General features: G+C 45.5%; 1 protein-coding gene across 1 annotated transcript in view; it reads right to left on the bottom strand.

Annotated features, from left to right (window-relative positions):
* Window positions 1–1,549: 1,549 nt before the first annotated feature.
* LOC311523429 (solute carrier family 23 member 1-like) overlaps window positions 1,550–26,049 on the bottom strand; it is a gene marked incomplete at its 5' end in the record, with an annotated part of 92,430 nt that continues 67,930 nt past the window's right edge. The window contains 7 exons of the mRNA XM_084633399.1: window positions 1,550–2,186; window positions 2,999–3,094; window positions 3,918–4,026; window positions 5,872–6,036; window positions 15,296–15,549; window positions 15,807–15,963; window positions 17,248–17,368. Coding sequence (XP_084489525.1) covers window positions 1,921–2,186; window positions 2,999–3,094; window positions 3,918–4,026; window positions 5,872–6,036; window positions 15,296–15,549; window positions 15,807–15,963; window positions 17,248–17,368 — 1,168 coding nt within the window. The 3' untranslated portion in view covers window positions 1,550–1,920. The remainder of the gene's footprint in view (window positions 2,187–2,998; window positions 3,095–3,917; window positions 4,027–5,871; window positions 6,037–15,295; window positions 15,550–15,806; window positions 15,964–17,247; window positions 17,369–26,049) is intronic.

Genomic DNA, 26,049 nt, shown 5'->3' on the forward strand with positions numbered 1-26,049 from the left:
GGCACCTAAGGGTCTGTCTACACTGCAATCAGAGGTGTGACTGCAGCACATGTAGATGTACGGGAGCGAGGGTTGATCTAGCTAGCACCAACAAAACTAGTAGCGAAGCCAGGGCAGCATGTGCTGTACAAAACCTCCCCATTGGCACTGGGCATATACTCAAGTAGCTAGCCCAGGGATGGGCAAACTTTTTGGCCTGAGGGCCACATGTGAGTATGGAAATTGTATGGCATGCCATGAATGCTCATGGAATTGGGGGTTAGGGTACGGAAGGGGGTGAGGGCTCCGGCTGGCAGTGCAGGCTCTGGGGTGGGGCCAGAAATGAGGTGTTAAGGGTGTGGGACGGGGCTCCAGGCTGGGGCAGGGGGTTGGGATGCAGGGCGGGGGTGAGGGCTCTGGCTAGGGGTGTGTGCTCTGGCATGGGACTGGGTATGAAGTGTTGGGGGTGCAGGAGGGTGCTCTGGGCTGGGACCAAGGGGTTCAGAAGGTGGGAGGGGGATCAGGGCCAGGGCAGGGGGTTGGGGCACAGGAGGGGTTCAGGCTCCAGGTGGTGCTTACCTCAAGGAGCTCCTGGAAGCAGCGGCATGTTTCCCCTTTGGCTCCTACACGGAGGTGAGACCTGGTGGCTCTGTACGCTGCCCCATTCGCAGGCACCACCCCCGCAGCTCCCATTGGCCTCAGTTCCCAGCCAATGGGAGCTGCGGGGGCGGCGCTTGCGAATGGAGCAGCATGCGGAGCCCCCTGGCTACCCCTACATGTAGGGGGGACATGCTTCTGCTTCCGGGAGCTACGCAGAGCCACGGAACGCACAGAGCGGGACAAGCCCCTGACCCCGCTCCCAGGCTGGAGCGCCAGAGTGGAGCAAGCCCTGGACCCTGCTGCCTGGCGGGAGCTCGAGGGTCGGATTAAAACGTCTGAAGGGCCGGATGTGGCCCCCGGACTGTAGTTTGCCCACCCCTGAGCTAGCCCATGGTGTCATGGCTTCACTGCTATTGTTATTGGAACTAGCTAGATCCTTTGCCATTCAGAGCGGCAGGTCATAGTCATTCATAGTCAGCCAGTTATTGAGCCATGGAAAAATTGAGAATGACTCTTTCCTGGTAGCTGGCGCACTCACCTGGGAGACGGAGACCCATAGTCAAGTCCTGGCTCCAGTGATCAATTATTTATATAAAAGTGGAACAGCTTCAAGAGGAGAAACAGAGAGAGCCCCATATCAGAATATGCCACAGGCCTATGGCTAGAACCTGCTTCTGCAGTACAGGAGACCCAACTTCAAATTCTGCCTCCCCATCAAAAGGGGCAGGAATTAAACTTGGGTCTCCCACAAACCAGGTGAGTACTCTCACCACAGGGCTAAAGCTTATAAGGGAGGTGGTGGTAGGACCTCCTCTGGCCATTTTATGACTCCTTTGCTTTTGTCAAAACACTTGAAAGTCAAACTGAAAGGTTTCATTTCTGTATCACCAAAACATTCTGCTCCTCTGCTTGACTTTTCAATTCACCCCAAAATTTTGAAAAATGTCATTTTCGTTTCCCTCCCCCCGGCCCAATTTTTCAAAACTGCTTGGAAACTGAAAAGTCTCTTCTTCAGCCAGGTCGGTCACAAGGCCGCCTCTCTCTAGAGCAGTGTTTTGGAACCTTTTTGATACCAGGGACCAACTTGCTGCCTCCTAACCTGTGTCAGGGAGATCTCAGGGACCAGTGCCAGTCAGTATATTCTTGCTACATCTGGATAAATAGAGGCAGAAAGAGGTGAGGTGACTTGCTCAAGGTCACACAAGGAGTCAGTGGCAGAGCTAGGAATAGAAAACAAACGTTTTATCACCTATTCTCCTGTTCCAACTTCTGTCAGGATGTCTGTAAACATGGTTTTCATGGCACGTGCTTTGTAAATGAGTCCGCCTCCTAACCATGGGCTTACATCCTTGTATCCATGTCTATCTCTAGTTCTCTTTCTGAGCTTGCTTTGAAACTGTTTTCCTGTTTGAGGCTCTTTGGTTCTTCCTTTCTCTTGGATACAGATAGCCTTTTGGGGCAAGTTGGGAGGAACTGAACCCAAGAGGAGGTGCAGAACTTGGTGCCTATTCCAAATGGAAGATTGTAGACTTCCATAACACGAATCTCGTCATACTCCTCCTGGGAGGTCTTTTTCCAGGCTAAGAGTCCTCGTTCTTCCTGGCTTCCTACCAAAAGGAAACGAGAGGAAAGTTACTGAGGAACCATTAACACAGACTTAAGTACATATATAGTGCAGTTCCCTAATTACACACAATTCTGGTATCGTACTACTCCCAGCATAGTCTCGCAATGCAATACGATATATTGATACTTTACACTTCTTTCTATGTTCAAAGCATTCAACAAACATTAACTAACACTATTAGAAGATACTTTTCTCCCTGATACAACAGCATCATAAGCAGGATTCTCCAGTGATTACAATGTGGATCTATCACATGCAATGCGTGTTGACTACAGTTAAAATAATCCCTTTTAAAACTAGCCTGAGTGCACATTTGCTCTCCCCATGTCCCCAGTTCCCCCCTTAAGCTTGCTCAAAACAGAAGCCTTTCTGTTATCAGTAGACATTACAGCCTATCTTGCCAGGGCTTTGCACACAGTAGGTATTTCTCCTAATATGTCCCACCATTTTCAGTGTAAACCCCTAGTGGGGGTGTGTTACAGGTCCCCCTTTGTGTTGGTGCACAGAGAATATGAGTTGTCACAGCCTCCTAGCTGTGGAGGTTTGACTTTTTAGCTAAAGCTGTAGGTCCCTGGTGTATCAGGCAACTCTGGAGGTCCCTGGTGTGTCAGGCAAGATGGCAGCCATGATCACACCACCCCCAGCTCCGCCTCAGATGAAATGCCAACAGCAACTGGGGCCCTGTCTACACAAGCACTCCCACCGTTATTCCCACCAGTGGAGCTTAATAGTTGGTAATTATGGTGGGAGACTGTAGGAAGCAGAGGGCTAGACCGCCATAGCTGATCATACCTGGAATTGTGTTATCAAGGATAAATGCCAGGAATCCACCCACAAACATGCCAGTGGTGAGGAGCACTTGGATCACTTGGTCTAGCTGGAGAATTCCTAGAAGAAAAACAAAACCTCAGTAAGGGACCCAAAGACATATTTGACCAACAACAAAACCAATGACAACCTGCCACAAGTCACTCACTCGAAACCTGTCACTCGCCAAGGAGAGACATGCAGCTCAAAAGCAGAAAGTACATGCTCCCTCTTCCAAACCAGGGCATGAGATTTTGCTATTTTACAATTTAAAATAGCTTCATCCTGCTGATAGTTTCATGTGTATGTTTTTATTCCATGTTACTAATTTATATAATGGCCAGAGCATACAAGGTGACTTACTAATTCATAAAACGACACTTGTAAGATCTTTGGGGCAGACACATTATCTGCAACTATGTGTGGGCTAACCGTTCAAGGACAAGAAAGTGACTAGAGTCACCCTGTTGTAATTAGCAAGAGGTTCTGGCCCTTTGTTTTTCCAAAGGCAGTATTTTACTGCAGGTAGATAGCCACAAGGATGCTCCAAAGACACAGATTCCAATCAGAATTCAGACATGATAAGAAGCCAGTTCTTCCATTGCTTCTCACACTGGAACATTCCAAAATGAATGGGAGCCATGGATTCCTTGCATTGCAATGTCTGTATTTGTTAACATGTATTCATTTAGCAGTGAGAGATTCCTACATCTTAAAGATTCCTTACAATGAAAGTGCTACAGCAGCACCTCCAGAAGGCAGGAGTGCCAGCCACTAGGCAACTTTCATGGGTTTAACCCATAACATTTGTAGGCTGCATTTCAGATGACTTTTCTGTATCTGTATTGACTTCAGTTTCATACTTGGGAGGATGGTCCCAATAAATAAGGATGCTCATTTTTACCTGTTTCTAGCACTTGAGAATTTTTGTTTACCCAGTTGGGAATTGCCAGACCAGCATATATAGAAAATCCAAAGATAAACAGGTTTCTTGAGGAGTTCATGTCCACATACTGTACAGAGAGATTACATGTGTTAATACATACTGCTCAAAATGATCAAAATCTATAAACTGTTTGAACCTGATGATGAATCCTTGTACCTGCACACACATATGCAGTGATAGTTACTAGGGGCAGAATTTCATACGCTATTGCAGAAACAGCTGTTTAAAGTAGAATCGAAATTAACAAATGTATACAGAAATACACTGATGTACACAGAGCCATGTCATCAGCTGGCATTTCTTAGTACAGAATCAGAACTCTAGGGCTGGAAGAAACCTTGGGGAGTCATCAAGTCCAGCTCCCTGAGCTGAAGCCGGACCAAGTAAACCTAGACCATCCCTGACAGGCGTTTGTCTAGCCTCTTAAAACCTCCAGTGATGGGGATTTCATAACTTCCCTTGGTAACCTATTCCAGTGCTTAACTACCCTTACAGTTAGAAAGTTTTTCCTAATATCTAACCTGAAAGTCCCTTGCAGCAGATTAAGTCCATTACTTCCTGTCCTCTCTTCAGTGGATATGGAGAACAATTTATCACTGTCCTCTTTATAACAGCCCTTAATGTATTTGAAGGTTGTTATCAGGGCCTCCCTCAATCTTTGTTCCTCAAGACTAAAGATGTCTTTTTTTAGTCTTTCTTCATAGGTCAGGTTTTCTAAACCTTTTATCATTTTTTGTTGCTCTCCTCTAGACTCTCTCCAGTTTGTCCACATCTTTCCTAAAGTGTGGCACCCAGAACTGGACACAGTGCTCCAGCTAAGGCCTCACCTGTGCTGAGTAGAGCAGGGCCATTATCTCCCTTGTCTTACATACAACACTCCTGTTACTACAGTGCAGGATGATGATAGACTTTTTAGCAACTACACCACATTGTTGCCTCATATTCAATTTGTGATCCACTGTAACCCCCAGATTGTTTTCAGCAGGATTACCACTTAGCCAGTTATTCCTCATTTTGTAGTTGTCCATTTGATTTTTCCTTCCTAAGTGAAGTACTTTGCATTTGTTTTTATTTAATTTCATCTTGTTGATTTCTGACCAATTCTCTAATTTGTGTAGGTTGTTTTGATTCTAATCGTGTCCTCCAAAGAGCTTGCAACCCTGCTGAGCTTGGGGTCACCTGCAAATTTTATAAGCACGCTCTCCATTCCATTGTCCAAGTCATTAATGAAAATACTGACTAGTATTGGACCCAGGATTGACTGCTGTAGGAACTCAGCTAAATACATCCTCCCAGGTCAACAGCGAACCATTGATAGCTTTTGTTTGAGTAACGGTCTTTCAAGTGGTGGTGCACTCACTTTATAGTAGTTTCATCTAGAGCACATTTCCCTAGTTTGCTTATGAGAATATCATGTGGGACTGTACCAAAAGCCTTACTAGCATCAGGATATATGATTCCAGTGGAACTAATGGAGTTAACCAGAAAAAAAAAAAAAAGGTCACAACAGCAGCAATCCAGGCTTCCTTCCTGCCTACACCAATGTGCTTCAAATCAACGCGTCAGGAAAGATGGCCTCTGGGGTGACAGTAGAGATCAGCAGGTGGTGTAACCATGCCACGGTAACTTTGACATCACTGGCCTATTAGCAGTGCTGCAGTCCCACGATAAGTTAACCAGGGGACTCCGTTTCTGGTGACCCCACCACAGTTGAGCCTTCTTCTGGTCCATTCATTGGCCTCTTGGATGAAATTGCCAACATGACTGCTAACTAGCATGAATTACAGCAGTTTTTTTTGTGATGAGGCACTTGTCTCAGTAAACAACTGCACTGAACAGGAACCAGACTGCAGATCAAAATTCTCTCTCAAGAGCATTTGGTCTTGTAAATTAAATCCTTTGAGGCCGTTACCTGCAAATTGGAAACTCCCACAGCAGTGATGATTCCAAACATCACAAGGAGCATTCCTCCAATCAGGGGTGTTGGTATGCTGGCGAACACAGCACCGATCTTCCCAAACATGCCTATCACAAGCAACACGCAGCCACCAGCAATGATCACTATTCTACTTCCTACCTGTGTCAAAGGGGACAGCACAGAATCACTATTCAAAGTATACAGAACTGGAGGATGGAAGGCTGTAGAGATTGCACAGTCTGACCATGTCCAGATTTACAAATTAGATTACATTGTTCAATATCAGGTCAAATTCCAGTACTCAAACAACAGCCTGAGAGGTTTTTACTGACATAGCAACCTCACAGGTTGGTACACAAACTGCACAGATTGCAGATTTCTAAAGAATACTGTTTAATTAACATGTAACCTGGACTGAGAACAGTCATTAATTTACCTTGTTGCATGAGATCTTTATCCTGGAAATACCCTACCCACTGTCAGCCACTTTATCATGTAATAATAGTGAACCATTACTGTTAGTTCAGGGCCATGCACAAAAAGTTAATTAATCAATTACAGTGTTAATGACTTTTGCTGGGGGCTTTGCTATGACACTACTCTAAAAACTCCTAGGACCAACTGGAACTTATGTTGAAACTGTTTATTTGATTTTTCTTAGTCTAGTTTCACATGAGCACAGAGCGGTGCTTAAGAATTGCTTTCAAACTTGGAGGCCAACTCTCCTGGCACTGAAGTTAATGACCAAGTTTCCATTGACTTCCAGAACAGGATCAAGCCTTTGGAGACCCATGTTTGGACACTGGAGAGAGAGTCTGTTTTAATCTCTTTCAATGACAGATTGAGCATTTGTTAAAGAAAACTGGGTAGGTACTTTGGTTTGTCCATATACACCATAACCCAGATATATTAAGTGAGGAAGCAAGATTTCTCTCACTTTTCAGCAGATAAAGCCAGGGAGATTCCCTGGTAAGGCAATGCACCAAACACCATGATGAAACATTAAGAGCTTCTCTTCTCACACATATCTGGCAAAGTATGTGAATGAGAAAGAAACTATGGAACAAACTTTAAAGATGTTCAGGAAAAGTTAATAGTTATGTAAATTAAGGGAGAAAGACTATCAAAACACTTGTTGGACCTTCAATTAAAAGTAGCATGATGCCGCATGGAAAATTTTAGAGAACCACACTAAAATGTGAAATGTTCATGTTTTAGGCAGAGGAATTATATAGTCCTTGTTGACATTTTAAAATTAAATGAATCATTTTACTCCTCCTCTGGTAATATGTGAAGAATTTCATGTTTCAGACGAGGGTTTTTTGGCTAATGGCATCAGCAAAACCAGTTCCAGGAACTATTATTGTCCCTTTTCAAACACCTCTTGGCGTGTGAGATATTAGTAAATCCATTCTGGGGAGGTGGTGATACCGTGTTTCAAAATAAAACAATTCATATATTTCTGTTCATCTTTCAATCTGATTTTTCTGTCCCCTGGTTTTAAGGCCTCAGTATTCTTTCCATTTAAAAACAAAACACACATCTATCTTAGTAAAGGCCAAAATAATTATTTATACTAGATGTGACACTGACAGACCAGCCAAGCCAACCTGTCTATGACCCATAACAACTTAACAGGAGGCATTACAATTGTAATCAAGACAATTCACTTATGTATGTGTATCAAAGAAATATTAATTAGGGTTTTGTATTGATAAGAATCCAAGGGTAGATGCAGAGCCTTGGTCTACACTAGGAGCTTAGGTCGAATTTAGCAGCGTTAAATCGATGTAAACCTGCACCCGTCCACACGATGAAGCCCTTTTTTCCGACTTAAAGGGCTCTTAAAATCGATTTCCTTAATGCACCTCTGACAAGTGGATTAGCGCTTAAATCGGCCTTGCCGGGTCGAATTTAGGGTACTGTGGACACAATTAGACAGTATTGGCCTCCCAGAGCTATCCCAGAGTGCTCCATTGTGACCGCTCTGGACAGCACTCCCAACTCAGATGCACTGGCCAGGTATACAGGAAAAGGCCCGCAAACTTTTGAATTTAAATTTCCTGTTTGCATGGTCACCTGCAGCTTGCCACTCTGGCCAGAGCTCATCAGCAGAGGTGACCATGATGGAGTCCCAGAATCACAAAAGAGCTCCAGCATGGACCGAACGGGAGGTACGGGATCTGATCGCTGTATGGGGAGAGGAATCCGTGCTATCAGAACTCCGTTCCAGTTTTCGAAATGCCAAAACCTTTGTGAAAATCTCCCAGGGCATGAAGGACAGAGGCCATAACAGGGACCCGAATCAGTGCCGCGTGAAACTGAAGGAGCTGAGGCAAGCCTACCAGAAAACCAGAGAGGCGAACAGCCACTCTGGGTCAGAGCCCCAAACATGCCGCTTCTATGATGAGCTGCATGCCATTTTAGGGGGTTCAGCCACCACTACCCCAGCCGTGTTGTTTGACTCCTTCAATGGAGATGGAGGCAACACGGAAGCAGGCTTTGGGGATGAGGAAGATGATGATGATGATGATGAAATTATAGATAGCTCACAGCAAGCAAGTGGAGAAACTGGTTTTCCCGACAGCCAGGAACTGTTTCTCACCCTGGACCTGGAGGCAGTCCCCACCGAACCCACCCAAGGCTGCCTCCCGGAACCGCCAGGTGAAGAAGGGACCTCTGGTGAGTGTACCTTTTAAAATACTATACATGGTTTAAAAGCAAGCATATTTAATGATTAATTTGCCCTGGCATTTGCGGCTCTCCTGGATGTACTCCCAAAGCCTTTGCAAAAGGTTTCTGGGGAGGGCAGCCTTATTCCACCCACCATGGTAGGACACTTTACCACACCAGGCCAGTAGCACGTACTCGGGAATCATTGTAGAACAAAGCATTGCTGTATATGTTTGCTGGCATTCAAACAACATCTGTTCTTTATCTCTCTGTGTTACCCTCAGGAGAGTGATATCATTCATGGTCACCTGGTTGAAATAGGGTGCTTTTCTTCAGGGGACACTCAGAGGTGCCCGTTCCTGCTGGGCTGTTTGCCTGGGGCTGAACAGAAATGTTCCCCACTGTTAGCCACGGGGAGGGGGGAAGGTTGAGGGGGTAGCCACGCGGTTTGAGGAGGCAAAATGCGACCTTGTAATGAAACACATGTGCTGTGCATATAATGTTAACAGCAAGGTTTACCGTGAAAGAGTGTAGCCATTGTTCTAGAAAATGTGTCTTTTTAAATACCACTGCCTCTTTTTTTTCTCCACCAGCTGCATGTTTCAATTATCACAGGATTTTCTCCTTCCCAGAGGCGAAAAAAACACACTCATGATGAAATGTTCTCTGAGCTCATGCTGTCCTCCCACACTGACATAGCACAGACGAATGCGTGGAGGCAGACAATGTCAGAGTGCAGGAAAGCACAATATGACTGGGAGGAGAGGTGGCGGGCTGAAGAGAGGGCTGAAGCTGAAAGGTGGCGGCAGCGTGATGAGAGGAGACAGGATTCAATGCTGAGGCTGCTGGAGGATCAAACCAATATGCTCCAGCGTATGGTTGAGCTGCAGGAAAGGCAGTTGGAGCATAGACCGCTGCCACAGCCTCTGTGTAACCAACTGCCCTCCTCCCCAAGTTCCATAGCCTCCTCATCCAGATGCCCAAGAACGCGATGGGGGGGCCTCAGGCCACCCAGCCACGCCATCCCAGAGGATTGCCCACGCAACAGAAGGCTGGCATTCAGTAAGTTTTAAAGTTTTAAACTTTTAAAGTGCTGTGTGGCCTTGTCCTTCCCTCCTCCACCACCCCTCCTGGTGCTTCTCTCCTCCACCACCCCTCCTGGGCTATCTTGGTAGTTATCCCCTTATTTGTGTGATGAATGAATAAAGAATGCATGAATGTGAAGCAACAATGACCTTATTGCCTCTGCAAGCGGTGATCGAAGGGAGGAGGGGAGGGTGGTTAGCTTACAGGGAAGAAGAGTGAACCAAGGGGCGGTGGGTTTCATCAAGGAGAAACAAACAGAACTTTCACACCGTAGCCTGTCCAGTCATGAAACTGGTTTTCAAAGCTTCTCTGATGCGTACCGCTCCCTCCTGTGCTCTTCTAACCGCCCTGGTGTCTGGCTGTGTGAAACCAGCAGCCAGGCCATTTGCCTTTACCTCCCACCCCGCCATAAACGTCTCCCTCTTACTCTCACAGATATTGTGGAGCGCACAGCAAGCAGTAATAACAGTGGGAATATTGGTTTCGCTGAGGTCTAACCGAGTCCGTAAACTGCGCCAGCGCGCTTGTAAATGTCCAAATGCACATTCTACCACCATTCTGCACTTGCTCAGCCTGTAGTTGAACAGCTCCTGACTACTGTCCAGGCTTCATGAGCCATGGCATTAAGGGGTAGGCTGGGTCCCCAAGGATAACTATAGGCATTTCAATGTCCCCAACGGTTATTTTCTGATCTGGGAATAAAGTCCCTTCTTGCAGCTTTTGGAACAGACCAGAGTTCCTGAAGATACGAGCGTCATGTACCTTTCCCGGCCATCCCACATTGATGTTGGTGAAACGTCCCTTGTGATCCACCAGTGCTTGCAGCACTATTGAAAAGTACCCCTTGCAGTTTATGTACTCGCCGGCTTGGTGCTCTGGTGCCAAGATAGGGATATGGGTTCCGTCTATGGCCCCACCACAGTTAGGGAATCCCATTGCAGCAAAGCCATCCACTATGACCTGCACATTTCCTAGGGTCACTACCCTTGATATCAGCTGATCTTTGATTGTGTTGGGTACATCAGCCCCCACAGTAGATTTGCCCACTCCAAATTGATTCCCGACTGACCGGTAGCTGTCTGGCATTGCAAGCTTCCACAGGGCTATTGCCACTCGCTTCTCAACTGTGAGGGCTGCTCTCATCTTGGTATTCTTGCGCCTCAGGGCAGGGGAAAGCAATTCTCAAAGTTCCATGAAAGTGCCCTTACGCATGCGAAAGTTTCGCAGCCAGTGGGAATCATCCCAGACCTGCAACACTATGCGGTCCCACCAGTCTGTGCTTGTTTCCTGAGCCCAGAATCGGTGTTCCATGGCACGAACCTGCCCCATTAGCACCATGATGCCCACATTGCCAGGCCCATGCTTTGAGAGAAGTCTGTGTCCATTTCCTCATCACTGATGTCGCCTACTCGCCCGGTATCGCTTTGCCAGGTTCTGGTGCTGCATATACTGCTGGATAACACGTGTGTAGTGTTTAATGTGCTCCTAATTGCCAAAGTGATCTGAGCGGGCTCCATGCTTGCCATGGTATGTTGTCTGCACAGAAAAAAGGCGCGGAATGATTGTCTGCCATTGCCCTGATGGAGGGAGGGGCGACTGACGACATGGCTTACAGGGTTGGCTTACAGGGAATTAAAATCAACAAAGGGGGGGGCTTTGCGAGAAACTGAATGGCCCCCTCAAGGATAGAACTCAAGGATAGAACTCAAAACCTCAAGGATAGAATTCAAAACTGGGTTTAGCAGGCCGTGGATTTCACAGAGGGAAGGAGGGAGGGAGGAGAAAATGAATACAACACAAATCTGGTCTATTTCTTGTTTTGAGCCACTTCATCTATCTTTATACATCTTGCTGGCAGCAGACTGTGCAGTACGACTGCTAGCCATCATCATCTCTTGGGTGCTCAGCAGAAGACGGTGCAGTATGACGACTAGCCATCATCTTCTACTGGCTGGAGGTTAAAAGACAGTGCACTGCCGGTAGGACTGAATTGCCACGAGACGAAACAAGGGAAATGACCTGGCTAAGTCACTCCCATGTTTGCCCAGGCGCCTGATTAAAAGAGCACCCAGGACTACGTCGATGACAGCTACCAGTCATACTGCACTATCTGCTGCCAAAATGCAATTAACTGCTGCTGTGTAGCAATGCAGTACCACGTCTGCCAGCACCCAGGAGACGTACGGTGACGGTTAGCTGAGCAGGCTCCATGCTTACCGTAGTATGGCGTCTGCACAGGTAACTCAAGAAAAAAGGTGCAAAACGATTGTCTGCCCTTGCTTTCATGGAGGGAGGGAGGGAACGGAGGCCTGACGATACGTACCCAGAACCACCCGCGACAATGTTTTAGCCCCATCAGGCACTGGGATTTCTACCCAGAATTCAAATGGGCGGCAGAGACTGCGGGAACTGTGGGATAGCGACCCACAGTGCCACGCTCCGGAAGTCGACGGTTGCCTCGGTACTGTGGACACACTCCGCCGACTACATGCACTTAGAGCACTTGTGTGGGGACACACACGATCAACTATATAAAACCGCTTTCTACAAAACCGACTTCTATAAATTCGACCTAATTTTGTAGTGTAGACATACCCAGAGTGTACTTGTCTGTGTTTACCTGTATCTTGTTAGAAGTTTAACAATTGAAGCAATGTTTAACCATGTTAATTCCCTTTCATGTCTTAATTATATATGTGACTGTGTCCAAGTAATCTTAAAATGAAAGATGTGTAATACTGCAGGAAACTAATAATATTATCTACATTGTCTTCAGCTTAACTGTCAATGCTATAATGCAGTACTGACTAATTGCCTTATGTGAATGAATGCAACTAGTTCACCTGTGTATGAATAGGAAATAGGAGATTAGCTTCAAAGCGAAGATCTGCATTGTCTATTTTTTCTCAGGGGAAGGCCCTGCTGTGACAATTTCTGTGAGGAGTTTTGTCAGCCTGCTTAGAAGAGCTATAAAGGAAAGCTTTGGGCCTGATCCTTTCATCTGCAGTCTGCTTAAACTTTTAACATGGAAAGTCATAAGACAGAGATCTTCCCAATTATTATTTGAAATAGCCTGGAAAATGCATGGAAGGACTAACAGACTGTACACCTGGGTTGCTTATTGGACTATAACCCTTTAAATTGATTCCAGAAAGACTATTACAAATCAGTAGCCTCACCATTTCGCCTATGACACAGACCTAAGGACTGTACATGTATATTGATCTTTTAACCATTTACAACTCTCTTCTTTCTTTTTCCTTTTATTATTAAACCTTTAGTTTTTAGTACCTAAAAGATTGGCATCAGTGTGATTATTGGGTAAGATCTGAGACACATATGGACCTGGGGATAAGTGTCCGGTCCTTTGGGATCGGTAAACCTCACATATGGTGAATCAGGTTTTCAGTAACCCTTCACTATATTCCTTGGCTGTCTAGGTGGGAACCAAGGGCTGGGATGCCTAAAGGGGACTGTAGTTTGCCCTCTTGTTACCCAGCGTGGTACTGCAGAAGCTGTATTGTTATTAGCTTAGTGAATCCAAGTATAGAATAACCTACCACTTTTAGGAACTGCCTGCCCTATTTCTTGCAGTCTGCCCTGAGTGAGGCACTCAGTGTGGCCTATCTACACACCCCGGTCACACTACAATTATGGGGAACCCTAATATTTTTAATATACTCCGGTGACAAATTATACTGACACCAAGGTCAACAATCTACTTCACTGGTGCCATGGGTTTGAGTGCTTGATTCCAAAGCCTGTAGTTAACAGTCTGTTTCAATCGTGTCAGGGAAAGAAAAGGAAGCCCAATTATCTTGCTTAAGTTCATATTTTAATGGAGTGAAAACGTATCTAGTTTACTGTTTGTTTGTAAGGTGATTCTGAAGTCTTCATCGAGACTCTGTAATCCTATTTATGCTTTGCTAGAAGTTATGGCTTGATACTGATGTCTTGTTTCTATATTTATTACTGAAAGGTGTATTTCCTGTGAAATGATAAACACATAAAAACTAAAATTCAAAATATACTTTAAGGGCCAGCTCCAACTCCCACAGAAGTCAATAGAGCTTTTCTACTGACTTCATAAAGATTTGGCTCAGGGTTGAAATGAAACTGGTCCCCAAATTTGTGGAGCTGACTAAACTTACAAGAAATGGGATCCCAAAGGAAATTTCTGACCTAACTCAGAAGGACTGCTGTTACTGCACTGAAGCTAGATCATGCTTATGAAGAGAGGGAAAGTGGGCTACTTGATAATATTGAGTGCATTTTCAAATATGTTCATATCCCATATATATGAAGCATGCACTAATCACACATTTAATGAATCATTTAGCCAATGCATAGGAAACATCACTGCATTGACCAGCTAGTAACCGTGTACACTGGATTACAGAGCATACTGCCTTCCATGCATGTGCCCACACACCAGTTATGCTGAAAACAACCAGCAGCTGGTATCTGTGGAAATGAGGATTCTTCATGGGGTCTATAAAATACAGTGAAATAAACTAGTTTGTGACTGGCCAACTTCTGCCTCCACTTCTCCTATGCAGCCCCCTGACAACATTACATAATTTGTTCATGAATGATTTAAGCGTGGTCACCACAGCCAAAGCTTTCTGATTGGGTGCCAAATGTATCAATCCCATAATGTTGTGAATAACTCAGAGCTGACCGTTAAAGTGACATTTATACACACAAATGAATTTAAGAATGCAGTGTAGTTGTAGCTGTGTCAGTCCCGGGATATGAGAGAGACGAGCTAGGTGAGTAATTGGACCAATTTCTGTTCATGAGAGAGACAAGCTTTCTTTCTAGTCACACAGAGCTCTTCTTCAGGTTAGGGAAACATACTCCTAGCATCACAACTAAATGCAAGGTGACACTTGGAGTACTTTTCCCTGACCTGAAGAAAAGCTCTGTGTGAGCGTGAAAGCTTGTCTCTCTCACCAGCAGAAGTTGGTCCAATAAAAGATATTACCTCACCCACCTTGTCACTCTATAAGAATGGGAGTAAAACAATTCAGAAAATAGTGCAAGTTCAAAATGATTAAAAATGCTTACCCTTATGGTTTGACATCTGTCGTTATCAAGAAGTGTGCCACCTTTAATATCCCTGTCATTGCTTAGTTCTAAGTATCATGGAACACAAGCAGTTTTTAAAGACTATATATTTCTTATTTCCATTTTTTCCACAATATTTTTGTTGAATTTGGCTCTCAGAGAAGGTCCCAGCTTGCCAGCCTCACAGCATGAAGGCCTCTCGTTATCCCCAGAAGGGGTGCAGAGCAGATAATCACCATGTATGCGTCTCATGCATCACGCCAACAACATACCTCCCCCAAACTAGAGCAACCCCCCGCCTCTAGGAATGGAACGATAGTTCAGGTCACATGGCCCATTTGAGCCTTAATCTCCCTGAGAGCCAATTAGAAATGAATGTGGTAGTGTTTTTTGTGATGAGGACATTTGTACTTGAGATGGACTGAGATCACTTCATAGACCCAGCACTAAGATATGTTGTAAATGTGTGTAATATATTTATAAAAACCACAAGTACAGGCAGTCTTTGAAAACTATTGCACTTTTCTGTACTGATGACCTAACCCAGCACTCCATTGCTGTGGGCTGGTGGCACTGCAGTAAACCTTACCCGAGTGATTCCCAGCGCTCCAACATTCTCACTGTAAGAAGTGGTGCCATTTCCTGTTCCCCACGCCCCAGCCAGAAGACAGCCAATTCCCTCAATTCCAATTCCACGGTTGATAGCATGCTTCGGAGGGGGCGGGGCACCAGACAGTCGGGCGCAGGCATAGTAATCGCCTACTGACTCCACCATAGAGGAAATCACTCCAGCTATGATGCCAAATATCCCAGCCAAACTGATTGTTGGAACTCCCCACTGGCCTGCAAATTAAAAAAAAAAAGAGCGAGTCATAACTTGGGCTAGTTTTGCTGTAAAATCCATTCAAGTAAATCACTAATGACTTCTCTAAGTGTTGGCCTGTGCTTCTAGGCCAGCCCCACCTGAGCTTTACCATTTGGGTTCCTCAGGGTCCTTATTTTCCACGGTCATTCAAGATCATTAAAAGCAAAAAGCATACACACAAAACAACAACGAGAAGGAACAGTAAATAATTCACAACATGCTACTACAACTATACCTGGGTATGGGAACCGGAACCAGGGTGCTTGGGACAGAACGTCTCCTTTGATGTCAGTCCGAGCCAGATAGCCATAAACTGCAGGGTCCGAGGGGAAGGCATTGGTAACAGTGAGTGCAAAACATATCAGCCAAGTAATGGCGAGGCCAAGAAGAACCTAGACAGCCACATAAAGTGTATTCTGATTAATGGCCATCCTCATTTCCATTATAGAAGTACTCTGCCTCCTGGAGCACAGACAAACAAGGCCCCATTGCATTCTGAAAGCATATTCTCTTTTTTGTTCCCCCACTTGCTTGTTCATTAAATAAGATGAAGGTGAAATGGCAGAGTCTCCCCCCGTACAGTTTTTTGTCTGGTTTAGAAGCTTCACTGAAACAGTGGCTCTCAACCTTTCCAGACTACTGTACCCCTTTCAGGAGTCTGATTTGTATTGAATATCCCCAAGTTTCACCTCACTTAAAAACTACTTGCTTACAAAATCAGAGATAAAAATACAAAGAAGTGTCACAGCCACACTAGTACTGAAAAATTGCTGACTTTCTCATTTTTACCATCGAATTATAAAATAAATCAATTGGAATAGGAATATTGCACTTACATTTCAAGTGTATAGCATATAGAGCAGTATAAACAAATCATTGTCTGTATGAAAGTTTAGTTTGTACTGATTTAGCTAGTGCTTTTTATGTAGCCTGTTGTAAAACTAGGTAAATGTATAGATGAGTTGATGTACGCCCTGGAAGACCTCCGTGTACCCCCAGGGGTACATTAACCTCAGGTTGAGAACCACTGCACTGGAGAATCCAATTTTCCCTGTTACCCAGAAAGTTTTGTTGGAAGCGGCTGTGAATACTGACAAGCGATTACTAGCCAGGCTTACCATCATCACCTTGCAACAGGCTCTCAGAATCCTTAGCTACACTGCAGTACATTATGTCATTACTCAGACTTGGTAAAAACATCAGTCTTGTGAGCACCGTCCTGGCAATGAACTGCTGCTGACTATTGTTTTAGAAAGAACTAGAAGTGCCCTTGGTTTGTGGTACACACCAGCTGGGCTCAGTGACTGGTAAGGGCCAGTGTCCACAGTATGGTGACCAGTTATCTCTAGTCAAGAAGTAGGAAGCACTTATTTTCACTACGCATGGGCACTTACAAGGCCAGGATAAAAACACCTGCGCTTTGGGGGAATTCTACCACAAAAATGAGTTTTAACAGACTAAACCAAATGCAAAACATGGTAGGAGTCAAACAGTAGGAGTCAAACTGTGAAGCTCTTTCTCCCAATGGGGAGCAGTTACTCAGCCAAGGAATCTCACCGACTCCAGTGGAAGTGAATGGGAGTAGGATTATTTGGGTGTCTAAACTGAACGTGATTTAGTCCAGTTCTAGTAAAAGTGGATCATCTGGTGACCCAAGTCCAAAAATGATAACTCACGGGGAAGATCTGGAAGAGGTAGACCTTCGAGAAGTGGCACTTCCTAGATCCTTGGTACGATGGCAGTGGCATGGGCACATTTTTCAGGTACTGAGAGAACAGAACTATGAAGAAAATGGCCCTGGAATGAGACAAAAAAAAAAAGAGAGAGAACAACTGCCTCGTTTGCTTTACCACACTCGGAGGACCCGACTTTCAGAAGTTCTGAGCATCTTCAGCTCCAACTGATTTCAAAGCACCTCTGACAATAAGGCTCTAAGCGCATGTCTTCACTGGAGCTCAAACGGTGTCAATTCCAGCTCAGGATGACACTGAGCCATTTGAGCTAGTGCACTAAAAACGGACTTGTAGTGCTGTAGTAGTGGGAGAGGCTAGCTGCCTGAACACATCCCTAGGATCTCAGACAGGATCGTACATGAGGTGGCTAGCCCCTACGACTGCTGCACCACCGTGACTTCAATTCTGTTTTTAGCATGGATATGTCCCCTTGAGATGTAATTTACACCGTCCACCCCTAGCGTAGACATTCCCTTAGTGTCGCGGGAAGACGCAAACCAAAGTTGAGGTTAAAACAAGCCTTCGGTTATATTTTAAATATAGTTTTGTTGAGGGTTTTGTTTTCAATTCTGATTTTTTTGCCTCAAAAACCAGCCAAACATAATTACATACAATGAACCACCAAGTATGACATCTGCCAGAAGCTTAAACGTGACGTTAAATAGAACAGAGGCAGAATAGAGAGATCGGTTGTGTCCAGACAGGTTGTATAGGAAACTATTCTTGGGCCCCACTATTTTCATTAGAAGGAAAGGTCATTCATTTCATGGTTTAAAGTTTCTTCAATGTCAATGTTTTTTAAATGGCAAAGTGAACCCACATGGAAAGGAGAAAAGGATCAGTTGAGAGATAAATCTCAGGCTTTCAATGTCCCACCACAGGCACCTATGGCCCAGTTCTGATGTCACATCCAGATGGCCAATAATACCCGTGCAAGTTCGTGTTTTGAAAGAAACACAAGAATGAAAACCAAATGTCCGGATGTTCTACCCAGTTCTCATTTTTCTTCAGAGTGATTTTAGTTTGATTTCCAATTTTTAGGTCTATATTTGTGATTACTGCCCATTTATAGCTGTTTCCTACAGTGTGATCTGTACTGCTGGATTTATGTAGCTAATTCTCCACTGGGGGATACAACCTTGCAGGCCATACCTGCCCCAGTTAGATGAGAATGAACAAACAAAAATATTTATCAAACAAATGCTGAGCAGATGGGATATGCTGGTAGACAAATGCAGACATTCTATTACTGTGTGTTAGTTAAACCTTTGAAGATCCATGCAGGTTTTTATACCCTGTCAAGGTTCCTCCCCCACTCTGAACTCTAGGGTACAGATGTGGGGACCTGCATGAAAAACCTCCTAAGCTTATCTTTACCAGCTTAGGTCAAAACTTCCCCAAGGTACAAAATATTACCCCTTGGACAGGCCGCTACCACCACCAAACTAATACTGGTTACTGGGGAAGAGCTGTTTGGACGCGTCCTTCCCCCCAAAATACTTCCCAAAACCCTGCACCCCACTTCCTGGACAAGGTTTGGTAAAAAGCCTCACCAATTTGCCTAGGTGACTACAGACCCAGACCCTTGGATCTTAAGAACAATGAACAATCCTCCCAACACTTGTACCCCCCCTTTCCTGGGAAATGTTGGATAAAAAGCCTCACCAATTTGCATAGGTGACCACAAACCCAAACCCTTGGATCTGAGAACAATGAAAAAGCATTCAGTGTTTTACAAGAAGACTTTTAATAAAAAATAGAAGTAAATAGAAATAAAGAAATCCCCCCTGTAAAATCAGGATGGTATGTATCTTACAGGGTAATTAGATTCAAAAACATAGAGAACCCCTCTAGGCAAAACCTTAAGTTACAAAAAAGATACACAGACAGAAATAGTTATTCTATTCAGCACAATTCTTTTCTCAGCCATTTAAAGAAATCATAATCTAACACATACCTAGCTAGATTACTTACTAAAAGTTCTAAGACTCCATTCCTGTTCTGTCCCCGGCCAAGACGACTACAGACAGACACACAAACCCTTTGTTTCTCTCCCTCCTCCCAGCTTTTGAAAGTATCTTGTCTCCTCATTGGTCATTTTGGTCAGGTGCCAGCGAGGTTACCTTTAGCTTCTTAACCCTTTACAGGTGAGAGGAGCTTTCCCCTGGCCAGGAGGGATTTCAAAGGGGTTTACCCTTCCCTTTATATTTATGACACGCCCCCCAAATCTCAGCTAGGGTGAAACACTGGCTGGGATTTCTTCCTGGAGCTCTAGGAAAACAGAGTTAATAAGACACATGCATCTCTAAATATACTACCAAGTACATAAAGACTAACAATATTTTCCACATCTCAAGGACGATTTTAACCAGTTGATTCTGGGAAACTTTCACGGGAGAGTGCATCAGCCACTTTGTTAGAAGCTCCTGAGATGTGTTGGATGTCGAAATCAAAATCTTGGAGAGCTAAACTCCACCGAAGAAGTTTTCTGTTAGTTTCTTTGACGGTGTGAAGCCACTTTAGTGCAGCATGGTCGGTTTGCAGGTGGAAACGCCGTCCCCAAACATATGGGCGTAGCTTTTCCAGAGCGTAGACAATGGCATAACATTCTTTTTCAGTGACTGACCAGTTGCTTTCCCTCTCAGACAGTTTTTTGCTGAGAAACACTACAGGGTGGAATTCTTGATCAGGTCCTTTCTGCATTAAAACTGCTCCCACACCACGCTCGGATGCATCTGTGGTTACTAGGAACGGTTTGTCAAAGTCTGGGGCCCTTAGTACAGGGTCAGACATGAGTGTCGCTTTAAGCTTGTTAAAGGCCTTCTGACACTTTCCGGTCCACTGAACAGCATTTGGCTGTTTCTTTTTGGTTAGGTCTGTCAGTGGGGCAGCGATTTGGCTGTAGTGCGGTACAAATCGTCTGTAATAACCGGCCAAGCCTAAGAAGGATTGAACCTGTTTCTTTGACTTTGGGACAGGCCACTTTTGGATAGCATCCACTTTGGCCTGTAGGGGGCTGATAGTTCCTTGACCCACCTGGTGTCCAAGGTAAGTCACTCTGTTTAGGCCTATTTGACACTTCTTAGCCTTAACAGTTAGTCCTGCCTCCCTTATGCGCTCAAGGACTTTTTGTAGATGTTCCAGGTGGTCTGCCCAGGAATCCGAAAATATGGCCACATCGTCAAGGTAGGCGACTGCATATTCTCCTAATCCCGCTAGGAGACCATCTACAAGTCTTTGGAAAGTGGCGGGTGCATTTCGCAGCCCGAAAGGGAGTACATTAAATTCATACAGCCCGAGATGTGTGATGAAGGCTGACCTTTCCTTGGCAGATTCATCTAGCGGTACCTGCCAGTACCCCTTGGTTAAGTCCAAGGTAGAGATGAACTGGGCCCTTCCCAGTTTCTCTAATAGTTCATCTGTGCGTGGCATGGGATAGTTGTCTGGGCGAGTTACAGCATTTAGCTTACGGTAGTCCACGCAAAAACGTATTTCCCCATCTGGTTTGGGAACTAGAACCACTGGAGATGCCCATGCACTTTCAGAGGGGCGGATTACACCCATCTGTAACATATCCTGGATCTCCCGTTCTATAGCAGTTTTAGCTTGAGGAGACACCCGGTAAGGTTGGACCCTAATTGGGTGAGCATTACCTGTGTCAATGGAGTGGTATGCCCGTTCAGTCAGTCCTGGGGTGACTGAGAACGTTGGCGCGTAGCTAGTGCACAGCTCCTGGATCTGCTGTCGCTGCATACGCCCAAGGGTCATGGAGAGGTTCACCTCTTCCACACCACCAGCACATTTCCCTTCATAGTAGACACCTTCAGGCCACTCAGCGTCGTCTCCTCCCTGGGCTGTAAACTGACAAACCTTTAATTCTCTGGAATAAAAGGGCTTTAGAGAATTAATATGATACACCTTAGGCTTTCGGTTGGAGGTGGGGAATGCTATGAGATAATTAACAGCTCCCAGGCGCTCCTGGACCACGAATGGCCCTTCCCACGATGCTTCCATTTTATGGGCCTGGAGCGCCTTTAAGACCATGACCTGGTCTCCTACTTTGAAGGAACGCTCTCTGGCATGTTTATCATACCAGGCTTTTTGCTCTTTTTGAGCATCCTGTAAGTTTTCTCTAGCAAGGGCTAAAGAGGTTCGGAGGGTGGTTTGTAGGTTGGTTACAAAGTCCAGAATGTTAGTTCCTGGAGAAGGTGTAAATCCCTCCCATTGCTGCTTCACCAACTGCAATGGCCCCTTAACCTCACGGCCATATACAAGTTCAAATGGGGGAAACCCTAAACTGGGATGTGGTACAGCTCTGTAGGCAAAGAGCAACTGCTGCAATACTAGGTCCCAATCATTGGAGTGCTCATTTACGAATTTACGTATCATGGCCCCCAAAGTTCCATTAAACTTCTCCACCATGCCATTTGTTTGATGATGGTAAGGAGTGGCAACCAAGTGATTTACCCCATGAGCTTCCCAAAGGTTTTTCATAGTTCCTGCCAGGAAATTAGTCCCTGCATCTGTGAGGATGTCGGAGGGCCAACCTACCCTGGCAAAAATGTCTGCTAGGGCCTGGCACACACTTTTAGCCCTGGTGTTGCTTAGAGCTACTGCTTCCGGCCATCGGGTGGCAAAATCCATGAAAGTCAGTATGTACTGCTTTCCTCTGGGTGTCTTTTTCGGAAAAGGACCCAGAATATCCACAGCTACTCGCTGAAATGGAACTTCAATGATGGGGAGTGGCTGGAGAGGAGCTTTGACCTGGTCTTGGGGTTTTCCCACTCTTTGGCACACCTCACAAGACTGGACATAGGTAGAAACATCCTTGCCCATTCCCTCCCAGTGGAATGACCCCCCCAAACGGTCTTTGGTCCTGTTCACCCCAGCATGGCCACTAGGGTGATCATGGGCTAAGCTCAAGAGCTTGGCCCGGTATTTAGTTGGAACTACCAACTGTCTCTGAGGATGCCAGTCTTCCTGGTGTCCCCCAGAAAGAGTTTCCTTGTATAAAAGTCCTCTTTCTACAACAAACCTGGATCGATTAGAAGAGCTGAGAGGCGGTGGGTTGCTCCGTGCCGCCGTCCAAGCTCTCTGGAGGCTTTCATCTGCTTCCTGTTCGGTCTGGAACTGTTCCCTTGATGCTGGAGACATCAGTTCCTCATGGGATTGTGGACCTAGGCTTGGTCCCTCTGGAAGCGATATAGGGGATGGAGCTGTTTCTGTTGACTGTGAACCGCTCTCTGCTGGTGCACTATGTTGGGATTCAGGCTCCGGCTGAGCCTCTTGTGTAGGGTTATCGGCTGCTGCCAGTTCAGGTTCGGTGGGGCCCTCTGGTGTTGAGGTTGCAAGTACTGGATTCAGTGCTGACACGGGGTCTGGTGTTGGTTGTTTGGCTGGTTCCGGTTCTGGGACTGGTTCCGTCTGGGTCTCTGGGACTGGATCCACTACTGCTGTTGCAGACATTGGCCTGGGGTCCGGGTCCATCACCTCTGACTGGGTCCTGATAGAAGTTTCCGGAACAGAGCTAGGCCTCACGGCTTGTTTAGCCTGGTTGCGGGTGACCATTCCCACCCTCTTGGCCTGCTTCACATGATTGGCCAAGTCTTCCCCCAACAGCATGGGGATGGGATAATCATCATAGACTGCAAAAGTCCACATTCCTGACCAGCCCTTGTACTGGACAGGCAACTTGGCTGTAGGCAAATTGAAAGAGTTGGACTTGAAGGGTTGAATCGTCACTTGGATCTCTGGGTTGATTAAATTGGGGTCCACTAAGGAAGCATGGATAGCTGACACTTGTGCTCCGGTGTCCCTCCACGCGGTGACCTTCTTCCCACCCACACTCACAGTTTCCCTCCGCTCCAAGGGTATCTGGGAGGTATCTGGGCCTGTGGACCTCTGGTGTGATTCCGGTGCAATGAACTGTAATCTGTTGGGGTTCTTGGGGCAGTTGGCCTTTACATGCCCCAGCTCGTTACACTTAAAACATCGTCCAGCTGATGGGTCACTGGGGCGAGGAGGGTTGCTGGAGAACGGGGTGGTGGGACGATAAGGGGTCTGGAGGGTTCTTTGGGAGGTAGGTGGGGCTTTGGGCGGCCCCCGGTAATAGGGTGTGGTCTGGGGTGGTCCCTTCTGGTCTCCGCTCCAACTGCGACCAGTTTTCTTCTTCTCTGCCACCTCCACCCATCTGGCTCCAATCTCTCCTGCCTCAATTACAGTTTTGGGTTTCCCATCTAGGATGTATCTTTCTATTTCCTCAGGAACACCCTCTAAGAATTGTTCCATTTGCATTAGGAAGGGCAAATTTACTGGAGATTCAACACTTGCTCCTGATATCCAGGCATCCCAATGTTTTACAATGTGGTAGGCATGTCGGGTAAATGACATGTCTGGTTTCCACCTTAGGGCTCTGAACCTCCGACGAGACTGCTCGGGTGTTATCCCCATTCTGACTCTCGCCTTGGATTTAAACAGTTCATACTTGTTCATGTGTTCTTTAGGCATTTCAGCTGCCACCTCAGCTAAGGGTCCACTGAGCTGCGGCCTCAGCTCTACCATGTATTGGTCAGTAGAGATGTTGTACCCAAGGCAGGCCCTTTCGAAGTTTTCTAAGAAGGCCTCAGTATCATCACCTGCCTTGTAGGTGGGGAACTTTCTGGGATGGGAAGTGGTACCTGGAGAAGGATTGCTAGGGTTTGTTGGTATATTCTGCTGGGCCTTTATCCTCTCCATCTCCTCCACATGCTTCCTCTCTTTTTCCCTCTCCTCCTCCACATGCTTCCTTGCCTCCATTTCCCTCTTGTGGGCAGCCTCTTGGTGTTGTTCTGCCTCCCTTTCTTGTTCCTTCTTCAGCTGCATGAGTTCTATCTGTCTTTCATGTTCCCTTTGTTTTTCCTCAGCCTGAAATTTGGCTAATTCCAGCTGTAGTCGAGCTGAGGATTTGGCCATTCTAACCTCTCTGTTTTTAACTAACTTTACACCCGAGGTTTAGGAATAAACAAACAAAACTTGGCTGTAAAATTTTGCTGTGCTGGAATAGAATACCTATTCTCTGATAGTGATTGTCAGCCTACAGAAAAAGACAATTCCCTTGTCTCTGCTCTGGGCCCAAATTAAAGCAAAAAACCTCCAACTACTTGGAAACCTGCTTACCCAGCCCAAAGAAAAAAAAAATTTCTTTTCAAACCTGTGCTCCTTGTAAAACAAAAAAAAAAATCAAAATCCTAAAAAAACCCTGCCACTTTTGTCTCCAGGCAAATGGGTAGAGCACACACCCCCTATTTACTTTTAGGAAGAAAAGAAAAAAAAACCTCTGGGTTGGAAGACTGTGAATTTCCCTGCAGGAGTTAAGTACCCTGCCTCCAGGCAAAGAAAACCTGCAATTCACAAGATAATCCCCTTTTGTCTCTGCTTGGCCACAAAGCAGAGAGAAACCAAGCTGCTTTCAGTTTCAAAGCTGCTTCTGGACTTCCTAAAAATTCCTTTTTAAAATCTGTATTTCTAGTTCAAAAAATCTCAACTGGATCTCAAAATGATTTCAGGTTAATCCCACCACTGTGCCACCATGTCAAGGTTCCTCCCCCACTCTGAACTCTAGGGTACAGATGTGGGGACCTGCATGAAAAACCTCCTAAGCTTATCTTTACCAGCTTAGGTCAAAACTTCCCCAAGGTACAAAATATTACCCCTTGGACAGGCCGCTACCACCACCAAACTAATACTGGTTACTGGGGAAGAGCTGTTTGGACGCGTCCTTCCCCCCAAAATACTTCCCAAAACCCTGCACCCCACTTCCTGGACAAGGTTTGGTAAAAAGCCTCACCAATTTGCCTAGGTGACTACAGACCCAGACCCTTGGATCTTAAGAACAATGAACAATCCTCCCAACACTTGTACCCCCCCTTTCCTGGGAAATGTTGGATAAAAAGCCTCACCAATTTGCATAGGTGACCACAAACCCAAACCCTTGGATCTGAGAACAATGAAAAAGCATTCAGTGTTTTACAAGAAGACTTTTAATAAAAAATAGAAGTAAATAGAAATAAAGAAATCCCCCCTGTAAAATCAGGATGGTATATATCTTACAGGGTAATTAGATTCAAAAACATAGAGAACCCCTCTAGGCAAAACCTTAAGTTACAAAAAAGATACACAGACAGAAATAGTTATTCTATTCAGCACAATTCTTTTCTCAGCCATTTAAAGAAATCATAATCTAACACATACCTAGCTAGATTACTTACTAAAAGTTCTAAGACTCCATTCCTGTTCTGTCCCCGGCCAAGACGACTACAGACAGACACACAAACCCTTTGTTTCTCTCCCTCCTCCCAGCTTTTGAAAGTATCTTGTCTCCTCATTGGTCATTTTGGTCAGGTGCCAGCGAGGTTACCTTTAGCTTCTTAACCCTTTACAGGTGAGAGGAGCTTTCCCCTGGCCAGGAGGGATTTCAAAGGGGTTTACCCTTCCCTTTATATTTATGACATACCCAAATTAAATGTATGTAAAATTAAGGGATTATTCCAAATAGGAATCAATGGGGAGTTGATAACAGAACCTGGCCCCAACACTAGCACCTGCTGCAGTTGAATTATTGAGGTACTATTAGGACCTGCGGTTGTGATGCGGCAGCATCAAATGCTGGCCTGGGAAGGGAACAGCCAAAGGGACAGTAGTAGCTCAAGCTGCAGCAGGGGCTCAGATGATGGTGGAAGGAGAGGCAGTTGAGACAAGCTGGTGGTA

Source organism: Lepidochelys olivacea (assembly GCF_965140295.1).
Source record: "Lepidochelys olivacea isolate rLepOli2 genome assembly, chromosome: 1".
In the NCBI taxonomy this organism is placed as follows: domain Eukaryota; kingdom Metazoa; phylum Chordata; order Testudines; family Cheloniidae; genus Lepidochelys; species Lepidochelys olivacea.